General features: G+C 51.8%; 7 protein-coding genes across 7 annotated transcripts; 5 read left to right on the forward strand and 2 right to left on the reverse strand.

Annotated features, from left to right (window-relative positions):
* Positions 1-363: 363 nt before the first annotated feature.
* On the forward strand, positions 364-609 carry VFPPC_00883 (hypothetical protein; the record flags this gene model as incomplete). The annotated part of the gene is made up of 1 exon (XM_018280816.1): positions 364-609. One exon carries the CDS (start codon positions 364-366, stop codon positions 607-609), a length of 246 nt encoding a protein of 81 aa, XP_018149163.1.
* Positions 610-928: 319 nt separating this feature from the next.
* On the reverse strand, positions 929-2,537 carry VFPPC_00884 (fungal specific transcription factor domain-containing protein; the record flags this gene model as incomplete). The annotated part of the gene is made up of 4 exons (XM_018280817.1): positions 929-1,510; positions 1,558-1,806; positions 1,855-2,123; positions 2,171-2,537. The coding sequence occupies 4 exons, from the start codon at positions 2,535-2,537 to the stop codon at positions 929-931; spliced, it is 1,467 nt and encodes a 488-aa protein (XP_018149164.1).
* Positions 2,538-8,164: 5,627 nt separating this feature from the next.
* VFPPC_00886 (DENN (AEX-3) domain-containing protein) lies at positions 8,165-10,927 on the forward strand (the record flags this gene model as incomplete). Its single annotated transcript, XM_018280819.1, has 2 exons — positions 8,165-8,554; positions 8,621-10,927. The coding sequence occupies 2 exons, from the start codon at positions 8,165-8,167 to the stop codon at positions 10,925-10,927; spliced, it is 2,697 nt and encodes an 898-aa protein (XP_018149166.1).
* A 962-nt stretch (positions 10,928-11,889) lies between these two features.
* On the forward strand, positions 11,890-13,191 carry VFPPC_00887 (zinc finger domain-containing protein; the record flags this gene model as incomplete). The annotated part of the gene is made up of 1 exon (XM_018280820.1): positions 11,890-13,191. One exon carries the CDS (start codon positions 11,890-11,892, stop codon positions 13,189-13,191), a length of 1,302 nt encoding a protein of 433 aa, XP_018149167.1.
* A 483-nt stretch (positions 13,192-13,674) lies between these two features.
* VFPPC_12921 (exocyst complex component Sec6) lies at positions 13,675-15,933 on the forward strand (the record flags this gene model as incomplete). Its single annotated transcript, XM_018290698.1, has 1 exon — positions 13,675-15,933. One exon carries the CDS (start codon positions 13,675-13,677, stop codon positions 15,931-15,933), a length of 2,259 nt encoding a protein of 752 aa, XP_018149168.1.
* Positions 15,934-16,348: 415 nt separating this feature from the next.
* VFPPC_00888 (UBA/TS-N domain-containing protein) lies at positions 16,349-20,214 on the reverse strand (the record flags this gene model as incomplete). The annotated part of the gene is made up of 6 exons (XM_022428192.1): positions 16,349-16,378; positions 16,431-16,699; positions 16,760-17,019; positions 17,087-19,893; positions 19,953-20,107; positions 20,187-20,214. 6 exons carry the CDS (start codon positions 20,212-20,214, stop codon positions 16,349-16,351), a joined length of 3,549 nt encoding a protein of 1,182 aa, XP_022284702.1.
* Positions 20,215-21,958: 1,744 nt separating this feature from the next.
* VFPPC_00889 (glutathione reductase) lies at positions 21,959-23,453 on the forward strand (the record flags this gene model as incomplete). Its single annotated transcript, XM_018280822.1, has 2 exons — positions 21,959-22,107; positions 22,193-23,453. The coding sequence occupies 2 exons, from the start codon at positions 21,959-21,961 to the stop codon at positions 23,451-23,453; spliced, it is 1,410 nt and encodes a 469-aa protein (XP_018149170.1).
* Between the last annotated feature and the right edge of the window lie 671 nt (positions 23,454-24,124).

The raw sequence follows: 24,124 nt of genomic DNA on the forward strand, positions 1-24,124 counted from the left end.
ACCACAACATATGCGCTTCTCACGCCCATCCCTGATAACCAATCAGACCCAAGTCATGAATCAACAGATGTCAAGTCTCTAGTTCAGTTCAATTTTGGCGTCATGGGTTTCGCGTCGCAGCGGTTTGTCGCGCTCCCTCCCGCGTCTGCCATCTTTTAGAAGCGCAAGGCCCAGTTGTAGAAGTTGTCAATGGTTTCGACGCAATGGACTCCCGTATGATGATGTCGTTGTCGTGGAGTAAAGGGGCGGCCATGGCGGCGGCTGCGAGGATGAAAGAGATGAGGCAGGTGGGAAGCATTTTTTCGCTGTGAAGGTTAAGTTCTGTTGATCAAGGTGTATGAGGCGAGTGTTTCGATATTCTGTATGTGCGATGGCGATACTCATCATGTACGTAATTCCGAGCGGGTTATATACCTTTTTACAGCTAAAGAAGATTCGGCCTCTGAGACACAAAGTAGCTGTCGTGGGAGCCTTGATGTAAATAGCATAGCAAACAAGGCCATGTTTGCGGCGAGACAGGTCTGTAGTTTCGATGTTCTGGGTCCAACCGAAGGTTTACATCGCTTTTACAAGGCAGTTTGTCTTGACAATAAGGGCCAAACATTGTAGTCTTCAATAGGGCTGAATAGCGTCTTGTTGGGACGGGCGACTCGGTCAGCTGTGCATGTGACAAATGGCCAGCGTTACCAACGACAATGAAGGGCAAGCATTTGCATTGGTTTTTGAAGGATTGCAGATACAACGTTCAATCCGGGCGTTGTCAAGGCTGCAATATCTCAGCAAAGCGACTTTCAGCAAGTTGAGGGTACGGCGCACCTCTCGAACTTTCTCGGCCACGGTCAAGTTAACATCGTCCACTGTCGGACTTGATACAATATCAAGCATCTTGGTGGCAATCTTGCAATTACATCCGTAACGGGCCCTTGCACTAAGCAAATAGAGGCAAAGACTCTGCCATGGAGACCACTGCATCCAGAGTCTTGATATACCCAACCTCGCCATCATTTAAATCATTCTGCTTCCAGATCCTTTCGATCATCCCCGTAATCAGCGGAACATGAGTCCCCCTGCGCTGTGTTCCGCTACCCGTTTCTGTCAAAAGATCCCATATCTGCATTCTTTGCTCATCCTCGCTTGCTTCACAGGCTATTATAAACAATGGCCATGCACTCTCGCAAGAACCTAGTTTCCGCAGCAGCAAAATACCTTCTCGTATTAATCGTTTGTGAGAGAACGACAACGGAGACAAGTTAAACACGACGCGATTAACATAAATCAACGCCGCGCAGCGATAGAGATGTGCCAGCGCCTTTTGGCGGGGCAGGGAACCCAACGTGTCGGTAAAGGGGCCGTAGTCGCCAATGGCACCGTAAATGTTTGCTTGGAGAGCTTGGATACATTTTATCTCGGCGTCGGTGTACTTTATGGCTGCATCCCCAGGGGACGGGCGCTTGCAAACATTCCGGATTAAGTCGAGGACGTCAATGGGGCATGTAACACTGGCAGTCGACTATAAGATGAGCAAGTTGTATACTTTGATTCCAGCGAGAAACTTACCTGATATGCTACGGGCATGTCCTCAGGCCGATGCGCCAGCGGACCCTTGCAGAAATTGTCCACAGCATCTGCTTCAAGCCAATGCCTTATGCTGAACTCGGACATGACCTCATGATAGTAAATCCAATCCATCACAATCGCCGTGTCATTTTGATGCAATTTTGCAGTGACGGCGGCAGCATGAATGATCTTTTTTGCGCCACACAGGTAGAAACTCCACTGTTGCCCTGTTGACGGCATATTTGTAACCTTTTGTTCTGTGAGCGTCTTCACCAACCGGTATGCCGCAACACATACCTCGTATTGATACAGCAACATTGTTGCAATCAGATTCTGCAGTACGCTCTCTCTGTCCAGTCTCAATATATTCCCCTGTAGCATGGAGACAAGGCGCGACTGGTACATCAGACTCTGTGAGTGCCCCTGAAGTTGCAAAGAAGACAGCGTCAGCACCCCTTGGAGTGCTACATTTGACGAAGACGGGTCAAACAATGCAACTTTCATGACGAACTGTGCCAATTCCTCGTCAATAATCGGCGCCAAGATTCGCCATCTAAACTCATTGACTACAAAAGGTCAGATGCATGCATTGTGAGTGTCGCAGGTCACATACAGTAATCTAGCAGCCGAGCATTGCTCCTCGAGAGAAACGACGACGAAAGGTACGGCAGGTGCGGTACACGCATCGCGTGCAGATAGTCATCTACTAGGTCAGCGAGGCGTTGCTGATTGCGCAGATCATCCTTACCGATACTCTGTTGTTCCTGCAGAACCTGAGAGAGGGACACATCCCACGAGGACGTGTTCAAAAACACTGCCTTTCTTGCTCGGAATATTCGGGACTTAACGGGCAGGGGCTTAGAAAAGTGATGTACGATCGCTCGCCTGTTGTCACCCTCGCGTGGCCAGGACAATTGGACGCCATAACCACGACAAAGCTGCCTGGACTTGATGCAGTTGTGGCAGATAGGTTGATGCATGTCACATCGAACCTTTCGAGCTGCACGGAGGTAATAAGCTTCCGAATTTTCAATTTATGATAGGGGTTTCTGACCTCTGCATGTCCAACAGCCCTTGACTCCCATTGTGATGGATTAGAGATGCTGGCTGTGAAGCACTCGCCAGGGTTGGTACTACATCATTCTTGCACAATACCTCCTGACCTCTTGGGCGCTGACAGCAGGTGGTAATGCGGTATGTGAGATGGGACGAGGCTGTCTGGTAATATGCTAGATAGAATCTGGTAAGCCCGATGGTGAAGCATTGAGTATGAATCTCCTAGGCATCGCTGACTAATTTGAATGATTGATTTCTTCAGGGTGACAACCTACCTACCTTTAAGAAGGTATTCAAAGACTGCACGACAACTTGGGGGTAAACCGGATTAAATGTCATATTTTATTCTCAACAATCGATAAATAGAATGCATGAGACAGCTTAATCACGAGAAAGAGTATCTGTATCTCAATATCGTTGAGATTCACTTGGGCAAAGAAGCAAATCCTACCCTACATCTACATTACGAAGACGCGTGGTTTTCCGATTGCAGCCATCAAGACAACAAATCTGCGCCTCGTACTCCATAATGTCAGATTGATTAATTGGTCCACCTCTCGTATCTCAATTCAGGCACATGTAACATCACTCTGCACCGAACGAGCCCCAAATGTACTCCTCACACAAGGTGCAACGACACACAGCGTTCCACCCGCGGGTAGTGCAAAATGCCCAATATAAGTGTCAGATTGCTTGAAAAGCCCGCGCCGCCTTTGTCATTAGTAATGGCCATTGGTACGAGCAAAGCACGACTTACAAAGGATTGCATAAATTTTATAAATCCGCCGGCAAAGATCTTCTTGCAAGTCCAAATATGACGGCGCGTTGCACCATGTACTTGCTGCACCGGCGGTACGGAAAGGATGCTGTCTCATGCACAAGGCATCCATAAACACCGGTAGAAAATCTTCTGTTTGCGCGATGCGAACGCCAGTATCTACGGAATACGCAGAAGACCTGAAATTGACACTAATGGCGGACCAGTGCGCGGTCAAAGCACCGTGATGACGCTCTCGTTATCAGAAGAGAGCCGTCATGTTTCTTCCATTTGACGGGACCACCAGACCTTTTCGGTGCAACGCGAATACCAAATCGCGAGGAAGCCTGCTACGCCTGATTCTTTGGGTGCAACGTCGGATTTGTGCCTGGACCACCAGTCTGCCCCAGACCTAATTCCCGGGACGATCCTCTGCTCGCCCAAGGCCATGGGTTAGCCAGCTTTCTCAACCGAGCCACTCTTGATCTCGTTCTTCTAAAGTGGGTTGATGTTCACTGTCGTATTACGGGGACACAGACGATAGATATATGACAGGTAATAAGCGCACAGGCTTATTTTGGCCAAACAATGTTCAGGATTTACCTCATATTGCCAAAAGCCCGGTGTGTGCCCCCTTGCAGGATCATGCGGTCCTGAGTGCTGTGCAGAACACTCACGAGAAGCTCAGCATCAACAACCTGACAGTCACCCAGCTAGGTTGAATGGGTTGCTTACCAAAAAAAATAGAAAGGCAAAGTCCGTGAACCAGCTGCGTCCAACATTAAGCAGCGGAGGCGGGGATCGACACATGTTTCAAAAGCATGCTGTCTCTCCTTGGCTGTCGGTTTGATTGCCGGAGAGTGGCACCAAACTGTCGAATCAGCAACTATGCCTGATGTCTCTAAAATAAGACAGACAGAAAGACCCTTCCTGTGCTACTAACCAGTCCTGCGAAAAGGGAGAACATGACGGCGCCAGAAAGTCTTACTGGCTACGCACTCAAGCAAGAATAAGCAACAATAGGTACGGAGTAGTTCTCGTGTCTGTGCCTACCGTTGTCGTGAAGAATCTGCAACTGGAGGTTAAAATGCAAAAATAAAACAATAACAAACCCGAACGAGGAGCTCCCGCCCTGTGTGTTCTGTGCGTTCGGAGCATCCTGCAAGAAAGGGTCATTGCAGTTACCAATGTCCGACAAAGGTGGCGTTCGCTGGCCCCTTCCGTTTCCAAACTGATTGGCGTGGTAAACATGTTGCACCAGACTGATCCGACCTAATTTGTCAAAAAAGTGTGAGTGAGGATCTTATGACTGGTGGATGACGTCTCATATGCTCAGCTGGTTGGTTGCTCATGGATTCCATGATTGTTGAAGCAATACGCAGTAAACTGGCTGAAAGCACGCGCGGGGCCGCGCCATCCAGAAATGGATGACAGAAATACATCTCATCCATAGTCATTCTAGGAAGCGAATTGGGCCGTTCCTCTGATGAAAGTAGCCCGAACCAACAGGTCAGCAATGGAGTCTGGCGAAACTAGCTATGAGCTAATGATGGATTTTCGTTCGAGTAGCACCGGCTTTGCTGGGGGAAATGGTAAGTTAGAGACAATCCATGGACCGCTGGGTAAAGAGGGCCGGCCCAGATCCACCACGTTCCTGGCCACCCCTGCATGTGGTCTCATGTGGGCCATCAATTGATTCTGCCAGGGTCTGGGGAAAGAGGCAAAGACGAGATGGTGACAAGAGTGAGGACGAGGTCGAAACCAAAGAAGCAATCAACAAGACCCGGCCAGAATGCCAACACGAGACCTGAGGAGTCATAATGCTCGCATGAGCCGATGTTGATATGGTCGTAATCTCATTCACTACCTGGCTGCGTCGTAGCTTACGTTCCATGGATTGAGTAAGGAGAGCTGGAAATGCTATTGACCAGCATCTCAAGAACCTTCAATTGGGGTGGACAGAATGTGTTGACGTCCGTTGACGTTACCGAAATTGGCGATAAAAGAAAGAGAACAAAGAAAGAAGTGATGGGTTTCGTTTGCCTTGGAAATCTTATGCAACGGCCTCGTTGGGCCAATCGTGTTGCATCCGGCTTGCATCCAGGCACATCATCACCAGAACCAGTGATCTGCATGGTGCATCCAGACCTAACACCGGAAGCCCTTGCCCGCACCGTCTTCCATCTACCGCGAGTTGATAGTTTTAATGGAGTTACCGGCTATCAGAGGGTGTTACTACGGTCCTAAATCGAAATGTCAGATCAGAAGAGCTCGCAATGGCTTAGGGGTGGCAGTACTCCGAACAAAACTCTGCAGAATCGTCATGTCCGCCTCGGTGTGAGTACCACTGGCTCACTGGCCGAACATTCTCATGAGTTGGACGAAAGCGAGCGCCTCACGCCAAAATGACTGATAAGCTTCAACTGAGCCACCACAATGCGAGTTGAGTGCGATCGAGACACATAGCCATGAAACCGCGACCGTGCACAGTGAAAATGTCATGTTGATTTGATGGACTGTCAAAACGTCAAACTTCTCGAATGTTGACCGGTACCTTGCGACATGTGCTAGGGGGTCTTTTTTGGCTGATTATTGATGATCATTAGCACGATGTACCACTGCTTGAATATCCACCACAATTTGTGTTGTCTGTGAACAAACGGAAGTAGAAGATCTAGTGCTTCGTCCTCCTCAAATGTGCCAAGGTACCGACGTGATGAGTAACTCATCAATTTCTATCAAACAAACTCATTGAGCCGCAGTGCCTTCTCAGTAGAGAGAACAATGCGATCAACACCTATTCTTGGTGGAGACGTTGTAAAATGAGCTGGCGATAAACCGAGGGAAGAGAAATACAAGGTATTAGATGAAGCGCAATGACATTCATAGCAATCCATCATATCAGCAGGATGACTGAAGAAGTTGGCCATTGCGTCGTTGTTGACCAATGAGCACTATCAGGTGCGTCAGGTAGATCACTCCTCTGTGGACAGCAATTTCTGGCAACAAGAGCTCTGACTGTAGCTTGGCCAGTCAGTAACTTACGATGCGGAGATGAAGGGTATCCTCGCCTGTCCGAGTTGAAGGCGCACACTTCAGAACTCCTCCCTTGCGTCACCAGAGTGCTGAGTCTGGAAAAGATGGCTTCGTCCTTTTTTTTTTTCTTTCTTTTATTGACGTACAGAGCATGGTGCTTTCTTTTTCTGAACCGCGTCTGGCGAGTGATGTCGACCCAACTTTGCTTTTGTCATTGCCACCCAAAAAAAGGGTTGCCAGACGGGGGCAGCGGAGGCTGAACGTGAGCATCGCCCAGTCCCCTGGCTTAATTTTCTTCTTTCACTGAGCTTCGGGCTTGTTTCTCCCTTCCCTCCCTGGTTGTCAGACGCTATCGCTCTTCAGAGTGCTTGTTCCGGCAGAGACAATTTCCTGGGTTGGAGTCTTGGATGGGTCGACATGGTCATGGATTGGTCAAAGTGGCCGTGGAAAATGGGTGCATCCGGGGGGCCCATGCGTTTGCCAACAGGTGGGTGCAGACTTGTGCCACCAGCTCAAGCTATTCTTTGTTGTAGGTTCCAAAGTTGTCTGGTTGTCTGGCAAGCTGGTTGTTGTAGGGCGATCCGTCTACCCAGCGCCGGCGTGCGCGAGAGACAAAACATCCTGCAACAAAAGGAAGACAGTCGGGCACGAAATGGCCGAGAGGACTTGACCAGACCAGACGTGTGGCTGCTGAAGGTGGCGGGTGTGATGGGCAACATTGAAGTTTCAATATTGAAAAGGGCAAGGAGAAGGACAGGCTGGGAAAGGCGTGGTCTGGATCAAATGGGTCAAGTCCAGTTGATTCTTCTTGCCCAAGTTTTCAGAATCTGAAACGGAGTATTGGAGACTTCACTTTGCTGTGGGCGGGACTGCAGATTGCGGGTATCCCGGTACACCTGCGCGGATGTGAGGCGAGCTGGGTTGACGGTTCCGAATGGAGCTCTCAGGCACTTGCAGGACAGGTGCAGACAGGTGCAGACAAGTGCAGGACTCAGCACCTCCTTTTCGACGCCAAAAAGCCCCAGCTCCTAAAGTGGCGCTTCGTCTTCCCACTTTCCCCTGACGGGATCCCCTCCCATGCCCCATGCCCACGCCCATGCCCAACCTCAACTCTCGCTCGCTCAACCCTGCTCCTGGCTCACCAAGCTGTGGGCTTCTGTGCATCCTTGTCTCGTCCTGCAGCCTCAGGCTCTGTGCTCAACTACTGCGTCCACCATGTCCAGACCCTTTCTTCGCCACTGGTCTGCGAGAGCAAAGACCATTGTGCAGTTGGTAATGAGCAATGGGCAATGAGCAGGAGTCTGGTGGGCTCCAGTCCCGTCCACACTCGAACTTCAGATGTCCGCGCTTTGCTTTAGCTCACAGCTCCCATGTCCAGATGGTTCCCCCCAAATCTCAGACACGCACCTCCCGGTTTCTTTCTTCTAGTTTCTGTTCTGTCTCTGTGTCTCGCCAGCCCTGTGTGTCTGTCTTCCTTCACCCTCATCGGCTCTGAAAGAGTCCATCGAGACCGCTCGCTGATCCGGACTGTTCTTTGTTCGTTTATCATTCTTGCTCTGCGCTCTTGTTTCCTTGCGGGTTGATCTCGGCCAAGTTCAACATACGACAAACCTTCCCGACATCACCAGCTCTCGAATGGCTCGTTGAGCGCTGCCGGTTTCCTCCCCACGTCGAGCGAGATATACGATTTGTTCAAGGCAGAATTCGTTATTAGACAACACACTCGACTACGATAGCCATTGGCTTGAATCGCTCACAATGGCTCCATCGCTGAATACCCATTCGTCCTTTACCCGTCCTCGGACTGGTGACCGTGATGGCCGGCCCAGCACGCGCGACCAGGCCGGTGCCGATATGCTTATTCCCAGCCGTACTTCCTCGCTGCACTCTCGCATCACGCAGCCGATTCCTTCGACTCTGAATGTAAAGCCGCAGCAGCGAACTCCCAAGACGCTTACACATGCCTACATGGTCTGCGGCGTTGGTCGCGAGCCTTCGCAATGGGTCAAGGCTCCTGCTCCAACTCAGGGCAAGATTGGCCACATGAAGGGTGCCGTTGGGCAGTTCTGGCTTCCCGAGATTTTGGGCAGCAGCCCTCGACTTGAACAGGACAATGAAATTGCCCGAGCACTTCATGCGGCTATGAGGGTAAGTTTGTAACAGGCCACGGAAATCTCTAATGTCATCGCCAAGTTATCTAACACAATTCTACAGGCTTGCTTTCCCCATGATGTTGAGATTTGCACTGGCAGAAGCCAACCACATTGCGTCCACCATGCTTTTGTGCTTCAACAAGACTCTTCTCACACCTTGTACGGCATCTGTCTTCGCGTCTGGTCTCGAGCCGACGAGAAGAGGGCCGAAACCATTCGCGATCTGCGCAAGAGAACCGAGTCCGACTTTTATGACAACCCGGATGAGACCTACTGGATCCCTTATTGCCTGTCTTTTCTCTCTCGATATCCCCTGTACAACCTTCTTGGTGACTATCTACGTGGCATGTGGATTCACTGGAACAAGGCTACCAACCTGTTCCATGCTGAGGAGGTCTCGCGAATTCTGAGCTTCCCTGCTCCCAGATTGAACGACTTGGTTCGCATTGATATGAAGGATTATGCTCTCTGCTACCAGTTTCCGTCTTCTCCAACGGGATTCCAGAACTTTTCCATGTGGCCGCTTTTCAACTGCTTGTCCATCCCCAACATTGTTGGCGTCATTGAGGCAGCTATTTCTCCTACACGACGAATCATCTTTGTGAGCCACTATGCCGCTATGCTCACCATTGCTGCCGAAACCGTTCGATACTGTGTTCGAGTTTATGAGTGGAGCGGTCTTTACGTACCCGTTGTGCACGCCCGCCACGCGCAGGAACTTGTCCAGGAACCCGGTCCCTACATCCTCGGTGTCACTGCTGAATGCCGATCTCTCTTCACAGCGCCTACCGATGCCCTGGTTGTTGACCTTGACCGAAACTTTGTTCTCACTTCGAGCCCGCCAACTGCTCTTACGCCTGGCCAGCGCAACAAATTTGTCACTCGCCTCACACAAGCTCTCAATGGCGATGTTACTCCTGCTGGCGTTCCTCACCATCTGCGATCTGCCTATGGTGGTGGTAAACTGGTCCCCGCCGGCCAGATTATTGTCATGCGTGGCGAGGTCGAGTCTATCCAGGACCCCGAGTGGTGGAATCAAGACCCGGTTATGGCGGTCATGGACCACGTTTGTGAGAAGATGGGTCGCAATACCGGTATTAAGGCCGTGTTTGGCGGCTCCGTCAAGAAGCCTCTTATGACCAAGGTCTCGATGAGACACCTGAATGAGATTGTTCGTGAGCGGAACCAGTACTCCCGTGACGCTCTTGAGGCCTGGCAGGACTTCATCAACCTCAAGGGCCGCATGGACACGGAACTCAGCAAGGTCAACAAGAGAAATAACTACCTTGTCGAGGAACTCGAAAGCTGGAAGCAGCAATTCCTCAAATTCCAAGCCTTTGCTGAGCAGCTCACCAAAGAGACCCAGGATCTCAAAGTCAAGATCGAGACTCATAAGAGAGAGAATCGTCGTCTTACTGGTCTCATTGACCAACAAAAGGATGACAACGCTCGTATGTCGGTTCGCCTCACGGGCACCGAGAAGCAGCGTGACGATGCTCTCGAGGCTCTGGTTCTTCAGCAGGAGATTGCCGAAGAACTTGAGCGCGAGAGGAAGAGAAACAAGAAGGAGCTTGCTCAGCTCAGCCATACCAACGTCACCCTCGTGCGACAGCGCGATGAGGCTCGTCGTGTGGTGATGCACCTGCAGAGCTTGATTGGCGGGCAGAGCCATCACATGGAGCATCTCATTCACTCCCTCACCAAGCCTGATGAGCTGGCTGCTGAGATTGAAGCCGGCTTTGACAGCGATGAGCAGGAAAGCTCTGACGCCGCCTCTGGTGATGATGTAGCCAGCCAACTCAAGTCCAAGCGCAGCAGCAAGCGAATCTCGGCCGCCAGCTTTGCTGATGTCGCTGACCGCCACCTCAAGGACAAGACGGACGCAATTGCCCACATCGTGCGCAATATTGCCGACCAATGCCAGGCTGCCGTGGAGAGCTTGCAGCTGGCTCACGACGCTGAGTACCGATCAAGTCGACGTCACAGTGGCCTCTCCAACGCCCAGAGTGAAGATGGCAACGACGACCGCTCTGTGGCGACGTCAGACAATGGCGAGGAGAGACGCCTTCAGCCTGGACGCACATCCAGCATTCCCCCTACCCCGGATCTGATCCCCAACCGCAGCAGTACTGCCATGTCATTTGCTTCGGCCACAACCACACCCGAGCGATCTAGTCAGCAGTACAGTCTGAAGGATGAGATCCCCACCAAGATCGTCGAGGATGACGAAGAGGACTTTGAGGAGCACCGCAGCGAAGGCGGTGCGGCGTCCAACGAGAACGGCGTTGTAGCTAAGCACGCCGAGTCCCTCTTGCACCGACCATCTGGTGCCAGAATCAGCGCCCTCGGTGGCACTGGCACTCGATAAAAAAAAGTTACAGGATTTGTATGGAATGATTTGACGAGGAGAGTGGGTAGAACCCAGAGAATCAAGAGTGAGCTCCTCAGGAATAATGGGAGCAATGAAGCCTACGACAGGCAAACTTCTGCCAATAGTGTTCACACGTGTGTTCATTATCGCCCTTTTTATTTTCATTTTACTTTTTCTTTTTGGCCTGGACGACTGTTGATAAGGCGATCCATCGATATCCGCTTGTGTATTACCTGCTACACATAACTTTTCCGCTTATTTTTCTCAGCTCATACCTACGACACGACCGTGTGGATATTGATCATTTCATATATTTTTTTTTTTGCTTGTGGAGGTTCTGGATGGCTGTCGCAAAATTTTGGTCTTTCTTTGGCGTTATCTGCCGCAAATGTCTGATTTTCCTAGCTGTTTTCAGTCTGAAATTTTTCGCAATTACTTTCTAAATAGCCGGAGGCACTTGCTTGGCCACGACAAATGCATGTCAGGCTCAATATGAACGAAATGTTGGGTTGATGCCATGTATGATGAAGATAGGCTGCTGAGCGAGATGTCAAGAAATTATTACGAATAGTATTTTCATTATGATTCAACTGATCCCTGTGATATATCTGAGACGTCGTCATGTACGACGGCGTGGCCAATGCAAGATTCAGTTGAGACATGGCGCCAAGCACACGAAAGTTTGGAATCGTCCCCATCCTCCTGTTGATGGTAGTCGCCGTTGACAGGGGTGGCGGGACGGGATCCATCAAAAATTTTAAGTTCAATCTATTTGATCCATCCCATGCATGCACGCACTGTGCTGTGCTGTGCTGTGCTGTTTGTCACAGATGGGCGCGGAGCTCGTGGTGCCGAGAACAGACCAAAAAAAAAGCTCTCCATGAACAGAGTGACGTCTTTAACCATTTGCTTCCTCACTTTACCTACCACCAACATCAACACCGCCAACACCCACGACAATGGCCGACCCTCTCCTCACATCCCTCTGTTCAATATGTCACGTTTCACCACCTAAATACAAATGTCCCCGATGCCGCATCCAAACGTGTTCCCTCCCATGCACCACAAAGCACAAGGCCTGGTCCGAATGCAGCGGCCAACGCGATCCCACAACCTACGTCCCACGATCGAAGCTCCGCACCGCTGCCGGCGTCGACCACGACTACAACTTCCTTCATGGCATCGAGGTATCTGTCGAACGCTCCGAGAAGCTCCTAATCGAGGAAAAGGGACTGCTGCAGCAGGAAGAGCTACGGCCGCTGACGATGCAACAAGTTCGTTGGAAGATGGGGCGCGATGGGCGGAAAAGAAAAGTCTTGGTCACTAGGGTTCTGAGGGAGGCCAAGGGGAGGACCTTTGAGAAGGGACTGGCCCTGAGGCTGAAGAAGCTCAACGTGCAAATTGTTTGTGCGCCGTTGGGAATGGCGCGGCAGAAGGACAACCTTACTACCCTGAACAAGAGGACGGGGAGGGTCAACTGGCAGGTTGAGTGGCTTGTTTTTGGGGATGGGGATGCGACGACCAAGACGTCGAGATCGCTGAGCAAGGTTATGGATGACGTTCCTCTTTTCGAGGCGTATCCTAGGATGTTGGCGGAAAAGGTACGCACAGGCGCGGGACCACGGAAACAAGTGAGGAACCTACGGCCTGGGGAGGCGCAGAATTCGGTTGATTCAAGATGGAATTTCGGATTTGATTGTATTCAGGACGTTGGCGATGGGAGATGGGCGTTCTTTTCGGGCGGATGTATTGAGGATTGGCCTGCGGAAAAGGAAGCAGTTCAACGGCGACAGTTTCAATTCTTTCTGGCCGGAGCTCAGACTAGGTCCGATATGCCTACGCAAGTAACGGCCTTGGAGTCGGGGGACTGTCTTCGCAGTATTTTGGCTAATACTCGAGTATTGGAGTTTCCTACGATATATGTCCTCAAAGCTGGGGAGGAGCTTCCTGAAGGCTTTGTATTGGGACCCAAGGACACGGTTCCTACACAAACACACGGAACGAAGCGAAAGGATGGACCGGCAAATAAGAAGATGCAGGGTTCGGCAAAACGCAGGAAACACGGCGGAAATGATCGCGAAGATGGGGAGATTGGAAGTGGTGAGGATGCAGAGCAGGGGATGGACGAGGACCAGGGCCTTAAGGGGGTCGGTTTGGAGGCTGGTGAGGTTATTGATGAGCAGAGTTTTGGGGAAGAGGACGACGAAGAGGATGATGATGACGAGACGAGTAGCTCTGGATCTGATAGTGAGTCTGACTGATGTAGCCGGTTGTGGTGACGAGTGAGAGATGGACGGCATGTATGATACCCAGCATAGGTGGGATGTAGAATAGGGAGCATGTGCATTGAATAGCGACTGGATTTCATAACTCACCAAATAATGGCCCTTAAAATATATAAAATATTGCCCTCTTATTGGCGTATTTAGTAGGAGAAGATGGTTCTTGACATTTTGAAGTTTGCTTGCTCGCAGATTTAAGTCTTGGCCCTTGGTGCTCAGACACGTGCCCCACCCAAGGTAAGGTTCCGAGCGAGATGCTTGCTGGCTAGAGGAGAGACGCAACAACAAGCAACCTCCTGGCCAGCGCATCAACAACATACCACTTAACGAAAACCCCCTCTTTGACGACAGCCCGACGGCTCGCACCCAATCTGCGACAAAATAACATTGCTGGGCCATATACTTTACGCCGCAGCTCCTCTTGTAATATGATTGCATAAAGCCAAGTCCAACCCACCCACGATGGATGACGGCCCTGTGCCCAAGCTGTCCGAGCTGCTCCGGCACGCAGATGACCTCGACAAGATCCCCGCGCTGAAGCAGGAATTCTCGCGAAAAAAGGGAGCCGTGGACGGCCAGCTACGAAATGGACTCCGCGAGCAGCTCGAAACCACTCAATCGGGCATGACGGGGTTGAGCGACGGCCAAAAGACCGTCCAGCTGATCAAGGAAGAGATGATGAAGATTGACCGCCTGTGCTCCGAATCGCAAACCATGATCAAAGACTTTGCCAGCATCAACCTGGTGTCTCAAGCGCACAGGAACTTTGTCGCTGTCGAAACCATGAGGCGCGACCTGGAGACCTTTGACGATCGGCTGGCCATCGTGGACAGAATGCTGAAGGCAGACGAGGAGGACAACGAAAATATGCCCAACTTGCTGCCGTCCCACATTGAGCTGACGCAGCTGAGAAACATACGAGACGACGCCATGGAGCAAATTCAGAGGGCGGAAGACCCGGGGCTGGAAACCACGTTGGAGGACTACTTTGCGAAGCTGGACGACATGATTGACAAGTTTGATACCCATGTTGGTCTTTTGGCCATGAACCTGATCAATCTTGTTGTCAATGAGAACAATGGCCTCATTGTTCGATTTGCTGTAGTTATAGAAGCCGAGGAGAAGAGCGACCAGCGAGTGTTGGCGCTACAAGAAGCCCTCAAGGACCACGAGGAAATGGCAGCGCGATTCCAGAGCATCACCGATGGCGCCAAGAAAGTCCGCGGCTACAAGGAAAAGTTCATCGAGGCCATCAAGATCAGTGCCGAACAACAATTTGACGGATCACGCATCGACTTTCTCGAGGACGCCACGAAGCTTGACAAGATCATGAAGTGGTACTTCAACGACCTGAACGCCGTGCGCGTTGGTATGACGCCGCTCATGCCCAAGAGATGGAAGATTGGCAAGACATACGCCGACATCTACCACCAGCTCATGCACGACTGGCTCGTCGGCATGGTCGACGACCCGGAGAGCACGTCCGGCCACCGACTGGAAATCATCAGCTTCCCCGAGAAATACTACAAAAAGATGGCCAAGCTGGGCTACAACCAAGAAGACCTCACCCCCCACGTCATTGACAACCGCGAGACCGAACTGGTCCGCGACTTCCGCCAACTCATCATCAGGCTGCTCGACGAATGGATCGAGCGCATCTTTGCGCAAGAAAAGCGAGACTTTGCCGAGCGCAACGTCGAGGGCTCCAACCTCGACCAAGACGAGTACGGCTACTTCCGCACCAAGAACCTCATCGCGCTCTGGCGCATGCTCCGCGAGCAAATCGACACGGGCGCCAACTCCAAACGCTCCGACGTGATGGAGGGCGTCATCGACGCCATGTTCCTCCGCCTGCGCACCCGCCAGCAGAACTGGCAGCGCATGCTCGACGACGAGGCATCCCGCTACGAGACCGGCAAGGTCCCCGAGCTAGAAGGCTTCCAGGCCCTCCAGGACTGGCTCGTCGCCACAGCCAACGACCAAATCGCCTGCATCGACGACAACGAAGAGGAATCCCGCCTCGGCTACCTGTCCTCCTTCCGCGCCGCCTTCGAACCCCACGTCACGCCGCAGTACCTCGAGCGCGGGGACGCGGAGCTCAGCGCCCTGCGCGACCAGTACCTCGACTTCTCGACCTGGTGCATCACCAAGTTCGCCCAGCTCATCTTCGCAATCGACTTCAAGGCCGTCATGCCCGACTTCTTCACCCCAAAATGGTACGCCAACACCGCCATGAAGCAAATGGTCGTCACCTTTGAGGAATACGTCGCCGACTACCGACAGGTCCTGCACCACTCCCTCGTCGACATCTTCATCGAGATCTTTGCAGACGAGCTCCTCGTCCGGTACTTGTCGTCCGTGCGCAACAAGGGCGCCAAGTTTCGTCGCGCGGACCCCTTTCGCGATAAGCTCTTCAACGATATCTCCACCGCCTTTGAGTACTTTAGTAGTTTGCCGAATCCGGATGTAGGTAACTCCATCAAGCAGACGTGGAGGGTTACAGAGCCGTTTTTGGGTCTTCTCAGCTGTGATAAGGATGCTGTGGCGGATCAGTTCGCTTCCTTCAAGGCCGCGTATTGGGACTTGCAGATTTCCTGGGTGGAGGCTGTGCTGCGGTCGAGGGATGACTTTGAGAGGAGCATGTTGAATGCGGTGAAGGCGAGGGCCGCGCAGATGGAGGTTGTGAGGGGGCCGGAGACAATTATGAGTAAGGTGAAGTAGGTGTTATAGATGCCTAGGTAGTCAGAGACATAGAGACATGCTCCGTGTACGATCAGTAAAGATGAATACACTTTATGACAGTGGACGAGACCGAAACTACTATAACAAGAATGCTGGTTCTAGGAAATGCGTTTGTCTAACGTACAACGGACACGTCATGTCCATGGGAACGGAACATGTCCAAGTCCAGATAACTAACTACTAAGATATTCATCGTATCCATCCATCTCCAAGTACTTACGATCCACCTCGTATTAAGCAATTTGTCGCTTAAGCAAAAAAGAAGAGAGAAAAACATCATAGAGCGGCCACTCAGGCAGTTTACTGTCCACTTCACACGCTGTACTCAATAGAACCCATTTCTTCATGGGACAAAACCGCCGAGCCTTGCTAATGCTGTACAAGCTTGTGGCTTCTATGACTTGCTTGCAAGATAATTGGCGGCCTGATGAACTGTTAGCGCGTAGAATGACCATGAGATTCATACAAAATCATACCTTTTCCAAATTGTAGTCATACTTTTCTAGAGCCGCCACCGCATCTGAACGAGAATAGCCCATGCTGGTGAGGCTCTTCAAGATTGGATCATCGTGCTCTCCTTGCTCGGTAAGAGCACGACCCGGAGGTCCTGGACGCTCGCCTTGCTTATCCGCACTCCCTTCCCCAGCGCCGCCAGGAGGAGTGATGTTATTAGGCGAGTCCAGACCGGCAAAAATGGCGTCCCAGTCGTGAGAGTCAGCAGTCTTCTGCTGGGTAGTGCTACCGGCTGCAGAGCTGTGAGACACAAAGTCGAACGTACTTTCATTGCCAAACGCCGTTGACTCACTCTTGGCCTGGCTGGCTGGTGGGCTGCTGTCAAAAACGGGATTGAAATCATCCCGAGATATGTTGGCGAAATCATCGTCAGCAGACCCTTCCTTGGCGTCTTCTAGACCCTCGAAATCGTCGTCCAGGTCGTCAAACACGCCTTTTCCAGTCGTCTTTGGGGGAACCGGTCCGGGAGCGGCAGCCCCAAAAATGTCATCCGCAGTCAGCGTGGGCTGAGAAGTGCCGGTGACTGTGGCAGGTGATGACGGCTGCTCAGAGCTAAAAAATGAAGGCAAAAATCAGAACAAGTCCATAAAGGTGCAGAATGTGCTATTGATACACTTACCTCTTGCTGGCATCTTCGACAGGTTCCTTTGCGGGAACTTGCGGTGCAGCGCTTGGGGAGGTTTCCTCCGTCTTTTTGGTCTCGGCAGCTTGTGTCTCCTTTGCGTTGATACCCTTGTTTGCGGGCGACGCTGCAGTGAAGTCATCGTCGAACCCGCCTCGTTCGCTCTCTGATTCGGATTCGTCCTCGTCTCGCTCTAGCTCAGAAATGGGAGGAAACTCAGTGTTGAAGGCGTCGGTGGACTTATTAGCATCCGATTCACCAGTAGCCTTGCCCTTGCCGGATGCAGTGAACGCAGCAAATGCGTTGTCGAAATCTGCCTTGGCCTTGGCTTGATCAGTGCCACCAAAGGGGTCGGGCTTTGGGCCCGCCGCCGCGGCATCCTCACCTTTCGCCTTGGATGCAGCCTCATCAACCGATACGGCGGGAACACCCGCAGCAACGGGAGTTGCTCCGGGCGTCTCGCTCTTTTCACCTTCCTCGGCCGTGGATTCTCCGGTGCTACCGGCAGAGGGGCCGTCGGCTCGCGAAGCAGGTGGCGAGACCTGACGAGACGAAGAGAGGGACTCAGTAGTATCCGGGAAGGGCAGGAAGCTGGAGCTGATTTGTCTCGATGCAGGCGGCGCAGGAGGCTCCATGTTTAGAGTACCCTGTCGGCTGGTGTTTGGACTTGATCGTCCGGTGTGAAAGGATGCTCCGCTGGCGGCAGATGTTCCAGTGTGTTGCTGCTGTTGGAAGGCAGGTGGAGGAGGTGTGCTTGTGTTGCTCCCAGCCCCAAAGGACGGCCCAAAAACATCGTCGAATGATTTGTCGGTGTAAGATCTTGCGGGAGGCGATGCAAATGCACCCATGATGTCGGTGCTTGCAGTCCGCTTGAAGAAAGGGTTATTACCACTGGCGGTCGACAACGCTGGACTAGCAATCTGAGCAGTGGCCGATGTTGGAGAGCTGCTATCGACCGCTCTAGCAGCTTCCTCATTTCCCTTGGTCAGTTCCTCAGCTTCATTCTTGAGCTTGTCTCGCTCTCCTTCTGTTGTCACCAACTGCTTCTTATTAATGGCAACTAGACCCTTCTGCTGGCGACTGTCCGACTTGAGCTTCTCAATTTGCGGCTTAAGCTTAGCAATTTCGCCATTGACAACACGGATTCGTTCCCTCAAACTTGCATTTTCCTGTTGATCTGCTTGCAGAGCTGTTCCGAGTTGCTGGTGCTGAGATTGAACGTCCCTCAATGTTCCCTCAAGAGTCATGCAATCAGACTGAAGTTTTTGTGTCTCGGCTCGAGATTTTCTCAGCTGCTCCTCCAGAGAGCGCGTGTCCTCGGCTTCCTTCTCATACAAGGCACGCAATTGTGCGAGCCGTTGCTCGAAGTTTTGCTTCTGGGAATTTGTCTGATTAAGCTCGCCTTGTGTCGTGGTTCGCTTGTTCTGCACATCCTGCATCTGCTTTGAGAGAGTCCCAATCTGGCTGGAGAGATTGGCCAACTCTGTAGTCTCACCGGTGATGTTCTTGCTGGCTTCTGGGTCATTGTCTTCCAGAAGATCTTCCGTCTGTTTGGGCATGTCTCCTTGCGATGGCCCGGCAAGGCCCCTGCCAAAGCTTGAAGAAGGTACAAAAGGCTTGAATGTGGTACCAGTATTGGTAGAACGAACAGGGGAGGACGGCGGCAGAATCGCGGAACCACCGGCGAATGGATCGTTGGAATTCGAGCCCCCTGTGGACATTGTGGTTTGCGTTGGCGCCGGAGCAGGGCTAGGGGTTGATTCAAGACCAAACAAGTCATCCAGTGCAGATTTGGGCTGCGGAGGCGCCACCCGTGCCACGGGAGCCGGGAAAGGGGGAGGTTGTCGCTGATTGCGTACGCTCGGGGGAATCAAGTTAGCAGGCAGCGCACTGGGGAGCGAACCGCCAGTCCCGCTCCGCTGCTGTCGGATGAGGTACATGGCAACGGCAAAGCCTTCTCGGGTCAGCTGGCCCTGACTGTTGAAGTCGGCAAGATCCCAGATTTGAGCCAAAGCCTCTTCAGAGAGGTTGGACTGGCTAAAGAACGGAACCGCCTCCTCACCAGTGATGTAACCCTTGTTTGTTTTATCAATAGTAGCGTAAATTTGGTCAAACTTGGCCTTGTCTGAGGCGGATACCGCCCAGTCACCTCCCGCTTGAGGTCCAACTGGCGGTCGTCCAAGAGGACTGCCAGTTCGCATCTGAGCGGAACCACTCAATTGTCTAGGTATCGGTCCCATGCCGGTATTGCTGGGGGACTGACGAGGAGCAGCGCCGCGGCTGGTGGCAACTTCGTACAGGGCGGGTGGAAGCACAGTGGGCAGTGATCGCAGAGTGCCAGTCTTCATAGATGTGAGCAGATGCATGGCAATGACAAATTCGGGCAGCACAAGGGACCCTCGCTGCTCGGTATCTGCCAGGGCCCAAATTCTTCCTAGTATCTCGTTGGGCAAACCAGACTTGTCGAAGATGTTTCTGGCCTGTTCACCAGGCAGTTTGCCAGCTTGCAAAGGCTGTCGCTCAAAAAGTCCAGTGTATTGTGCCACCTTGTCGGGTGTTAGAGGCGGAATTCGTACAGGTCCACCGCTGCTTTGCGCCTGCAAGGGTGCTGGGCTCGAGGAGGTGGGAGAACCCAAGGAGGGCGGCGGCCACAAGCCATCGAATCGAGGGATCGGTCCCTGTTGAAGAGCTATTTCGGCGGTTGGCTCTCGTCCGGCTTGAGCATGTCCGATCAAACGAAGAACGATGCCAAAGCCTGCTGGCGTAAGGAACCCGCGGTTCTCATTGTCTGCAATTTGCCATATCTGAGAAAGACAGCTGTTAGTCGGATGCGACGGATAGGCGAGGGAAGTAGGCAACCAACTTCTCCCAAAACACGAGAATCGAGCCTCGTCTTCTCAAAAAACTTGACGGCCACTTCACCAGTAACGACACCAACACTTTCAGTGTCTGCTTGGCGGAAGAGTTGACCATAAACCCTCTTCTCCTCGGGGGAGAGGTTGAGGTTCGGTGGCGCAGCTGCCGGCATAAACGTTAACGTGAGTCGTTGGGACAGAGACTAGGGCATCAGATGCACACGGCAGCTGTGCAAACATACCAGAATCAGCGCCGGCGTCAGCAGACATTGTGATGCATAGAAGATGCTCAGGAGAGCTTCGAGTCGGAGATGGGGTTGGAGGTGGAGGAGGAGAAGTTGGAGGAGCTGTTGGGTGTCGTCGTCACCGAGTTGGGGAGATTGGTCACAGTACAACTGGCAACCTCTCAGCGCTCCTGACTTGTCGAGGTCGAGGGCGATAACGGCAAATAACAAGCGCCAAACAAGGTTGAACGGCCGTTGCGTCGAAGCGCTACGATGGGTTTAAAGGCAAACTTGGAGTTGGACCAGACCAGACCAACACTGGCAATTGGGTTGGCATTGGGAGTTTGTGATCAGCCTGGCCTAGGTTTGGGGGGCTGGAGGTCGGCGGAGAGCTGTGATTCGGTGGCTGTCATGAAGACGAGCGGTTGGGGGAAGCGTGGCGTCGACCAAGAAGTGTGGCTGGTGTCCAAGCTCAGGAACGTGGCTGTTCTCTTTGCATCTGGGGTCATGTCACTCCGTGTAGCCAACTTTTGTGACTTGATGCGCCTCATGAGACATCTTCGTGCGTGAAGACTATGTCGAGTAGGAATATAATTCAAAGACCAGTAATCCGTAATTACAGCGGCCAAGCGAATTTCGTCTACGCGCTTGCTAGCTCTCATATTGGTACTTTGATGTCGTCATACCGGCATGGAGTGTCTCATCCTTGGGGGCTGTTACACTCGATGTGTTTAGAATTCTTGATCGATGCTATAGAGTGCGTTTGGATTACACACTTTGCATAGACCGGAAAAGGGACGATGAGTCCAATATAACCAGCATGTATAATCCTAACTTGCTCCCGTTTTCCCGCACAATGCACCATAAATGTGGTAGGCCCGTTTGCCGCGGAACACTCGGCAAGGCCCGACTCGGTCTGATGGGTTCGCAGGCCAAACGATTTGCAAGATGCAAATTATAGCCGATGCCGAATTATGCCGAGTATTTGAATATCTGCAAGTCTGTCAAACATCCAAGCCAATCTTGCATGAACGGAAAGTTGATATTCTCCGTGCTCAAGTCAACCGCGAGGAATTTGTCTTCGTCAGTCAAAAGAAGACGAAGGTCCGCGACGTCGGTGGGGCCGAAGCTCGGCAAGCTCGATCAGACTCGGCCATTCATTGGCTGGACCTCTCCATGTTCATCCATGTCCATGTCGCAATTGCGAATGATTTGGCATCGTCCAGCCGCAACATCATTTGAAATCATCAACCCTCCATGCATGAAGTATTCCATCTAGCCCAAAAAGACCAGACCCAATACATCCCCACGCCGCCGTCGCCATTGCACCCTCTTCAGCCCTTTGCTCAATCGCCATACGCCCATTTCGATCACCAAGACTGCACCGCATTGCTCACTACAGATTACTCAGCGCTTCCTTCCTTCGCGAAACTCTCTCTTTCCCTCCAATCCCCCAATCCGGCGCTAGATCGGACTCTCCGGCCAAGCTCGCAGATTTCATGCTACTTGGGTACACAGTTCAACTCAAATAGCTGCACGACGGGTAAAAAGACGTCATTGCCGTCTAATCCCCCACCATCCCTAGAAATTCAAATCTACTCCAATCGGTTCGTGCATCCATTGACATAAAAGGGAGGCGTCCTCGTTCTGACTTTCTGACTTTGGTTCCAGAATCACGCACCCGACCCTTGTTGTCCATGCAACCACTCGCCCTCTTGTCCCGCACCTCAAGAGCTGCCCCGCATCGTATAGCTTCTTTGTCCCGCCATCTTTCAACAACTGCTGCAACAATGGCTCCCATTACGAAAGAAACCGATTATCTTGTTCTTGGTGGAGGTAGTGGTGGTCTTGGCTCGGCTCGTTTTGCCAGCGCCAAGTTTGGCGCAAAGGCCATGGTCGTTGAAGCCGCACGCCTCGGAGGTACTTGTGTGAATGTTGGGTAAGTTGGTGCTCCTGATGTACCCGTCAACATCCATTTTTGACTTTTGAAGTGATTTCTGACTTTCTTCTTTGATGATTCAAAGATGTGTTCCCAAAAAGGTTACCTACAACGCTGCTGCCATCGCCGAGACTCTGCACGAAGCAAAGTCATATGGTTTCTCTGTCCAGGAAACCGCTCCGTTCGACTGGACCACCTTCAAGACGAAACGTGATGCCTACATCAAGCGCCTGAATGGAATTTATGAGCGAAACCTCGTGAATGACAAGGTCGAATACTTGCACGGCTGGGGTCGTCTGCTGTCTAAGAACCAAGTTGAGGTCACACTAGATGACGGGAGCAAGGTTCTTGTCAACGCCAAAAAGATCTTGGTCGCTGTCGGTGGGCGCCCTAGCTCCCCTCCTCAGATTCCCGGTGCCGAACTGGGTATTAATAGCGATGGATTCTTTGACATCGACAAGCAGCCGAAGAAGGTGGCCATCATTGGCGCCGGTTACATTGCCGTTGAGTTTGCCGGCATGTTCAACGCCCTTGGTACCGAAACCCATCTCTTCATCCGCGGCAAGACGTTCTTGCGACACTTTGACCCTATGATTCAAGAGAGCGTCACCAATGAATATGAGAGACTGGGAGTTAATCTGCACAAGGAGTCACAAGCCACCAAGATCGAAAAGGGTGCGGATGGCAAGCTCAAAGTGACCTACAAGGACGGTCAAGGCAATGAGAGCTCTGTTTCAGGTGTCGACCATCTCATCTGGGCCGTTGGACGAACTCCCATGACCAAGGATATCGGCCTGGAGGAGGCCGGCGTCAAGCTGACCAAGAATGGCCACGTTCAGGTCGACGAGTACCAAAACAGCACCGTCGACAACATCTATGCCCTGGGTGATGTCAGTGGAGAAGTTGAGCTGACGCCCGTCGCCATTGCGGCTGGCCGCAGACTGGCCCAGCGATTGTTTGGGCCCGCCGAATTTTCGACTCGGAAGCTGGATTACAGCAATATCCCGTCTGTTGTGTTTGCACACCCCGAAGTAGGCAGCATTGGTCTCTCTGAGCCCCAGGCTATTGAGAAATACGGCAAGGACAACATCAAGGTCTACAAGACCAACTTCACTGCCATGTACTACGCCATGATGGACCCTGAAGAGAAGGGCCCGACCAACTACAAACTGATTGTCACTGGTCCTGATGAAAAGGTTGTTGGCCTGCATATCATGGGCCAGGGCAGTGCTGAAATGTTGCAAGGATTCGGAGTTGCCATCAAGATGGGTGCCACAAAGGCAGACTTTGATAGCTGTGTTGCCATTCACCCAACCAGTGCCGAGGAATTGGTAACTCTGAAATAAAATACGCATAAATTGTTTAAATAGAATCTACAAAGAAAAGGAGCGATATAGTTTCAATGCAAATTTCTTCATTCTGAACGACTTCAACCGGCCTTGTGACAATGTACACTTGGCGACCGCAAAGGAATCCGCTATTAAGAGAGTATGTACCATATCGTTTCGTCGCCGATGCCATTATCAACAATTGGTTTCAGGTACAAGTTGCGATCAACAGCCTCACCAGTAAGTATATTTACCCAACGCAAAAAATACACCACCTCAGCCAACCAATCCAACGATATCCAGCCACCCCCAAAATTCCGGTCTCTCTCTCTCTCCGAAAACCACCATTTTACCCGCCGATCTCACAGGCATATCATGAGAGCCTAATCAATCAGCCCCCGAGTTTGCGTTCCTCGCCTACACGGCCCAATGGCAGTGATGTCGCCAAGACGGCAATGCCCTGGCGCCCCTGACAGCTGAATAGTATTTGCATAGAAGGCTGAGAAAACAGAACAGGGAGTTAACCGCGCACGAAATGGAGATTGCGAAGTATGCAGAGGTCGCATTGAATAGACCTACTTTCAGACGCAAGTGTCGTGATTGACGAATATGCCTTGGTCCTAATGTGAGACGATTCGACCAACCTGTGTGTGCCGCTAGATGCAACTATTCAATATAAATAGAGAATT

The sequence above is a fragment of the Pochonia chlamydosporia genome, chromosome 1 (assembly GCF_001653235.2).
Source record: "Pochonia chlamydosporia 170 chromosome 1, whole genome shotgun sequence".
In the NCBI taxonomy this organism is placed as follows: domain Eukaryota; kingdom Fungi; phylum Ascomycota; class Sordariomycetes; order Hypocreales; family Clavicipitaceae; genus Pochonia; species Pochonia chlamydosporia.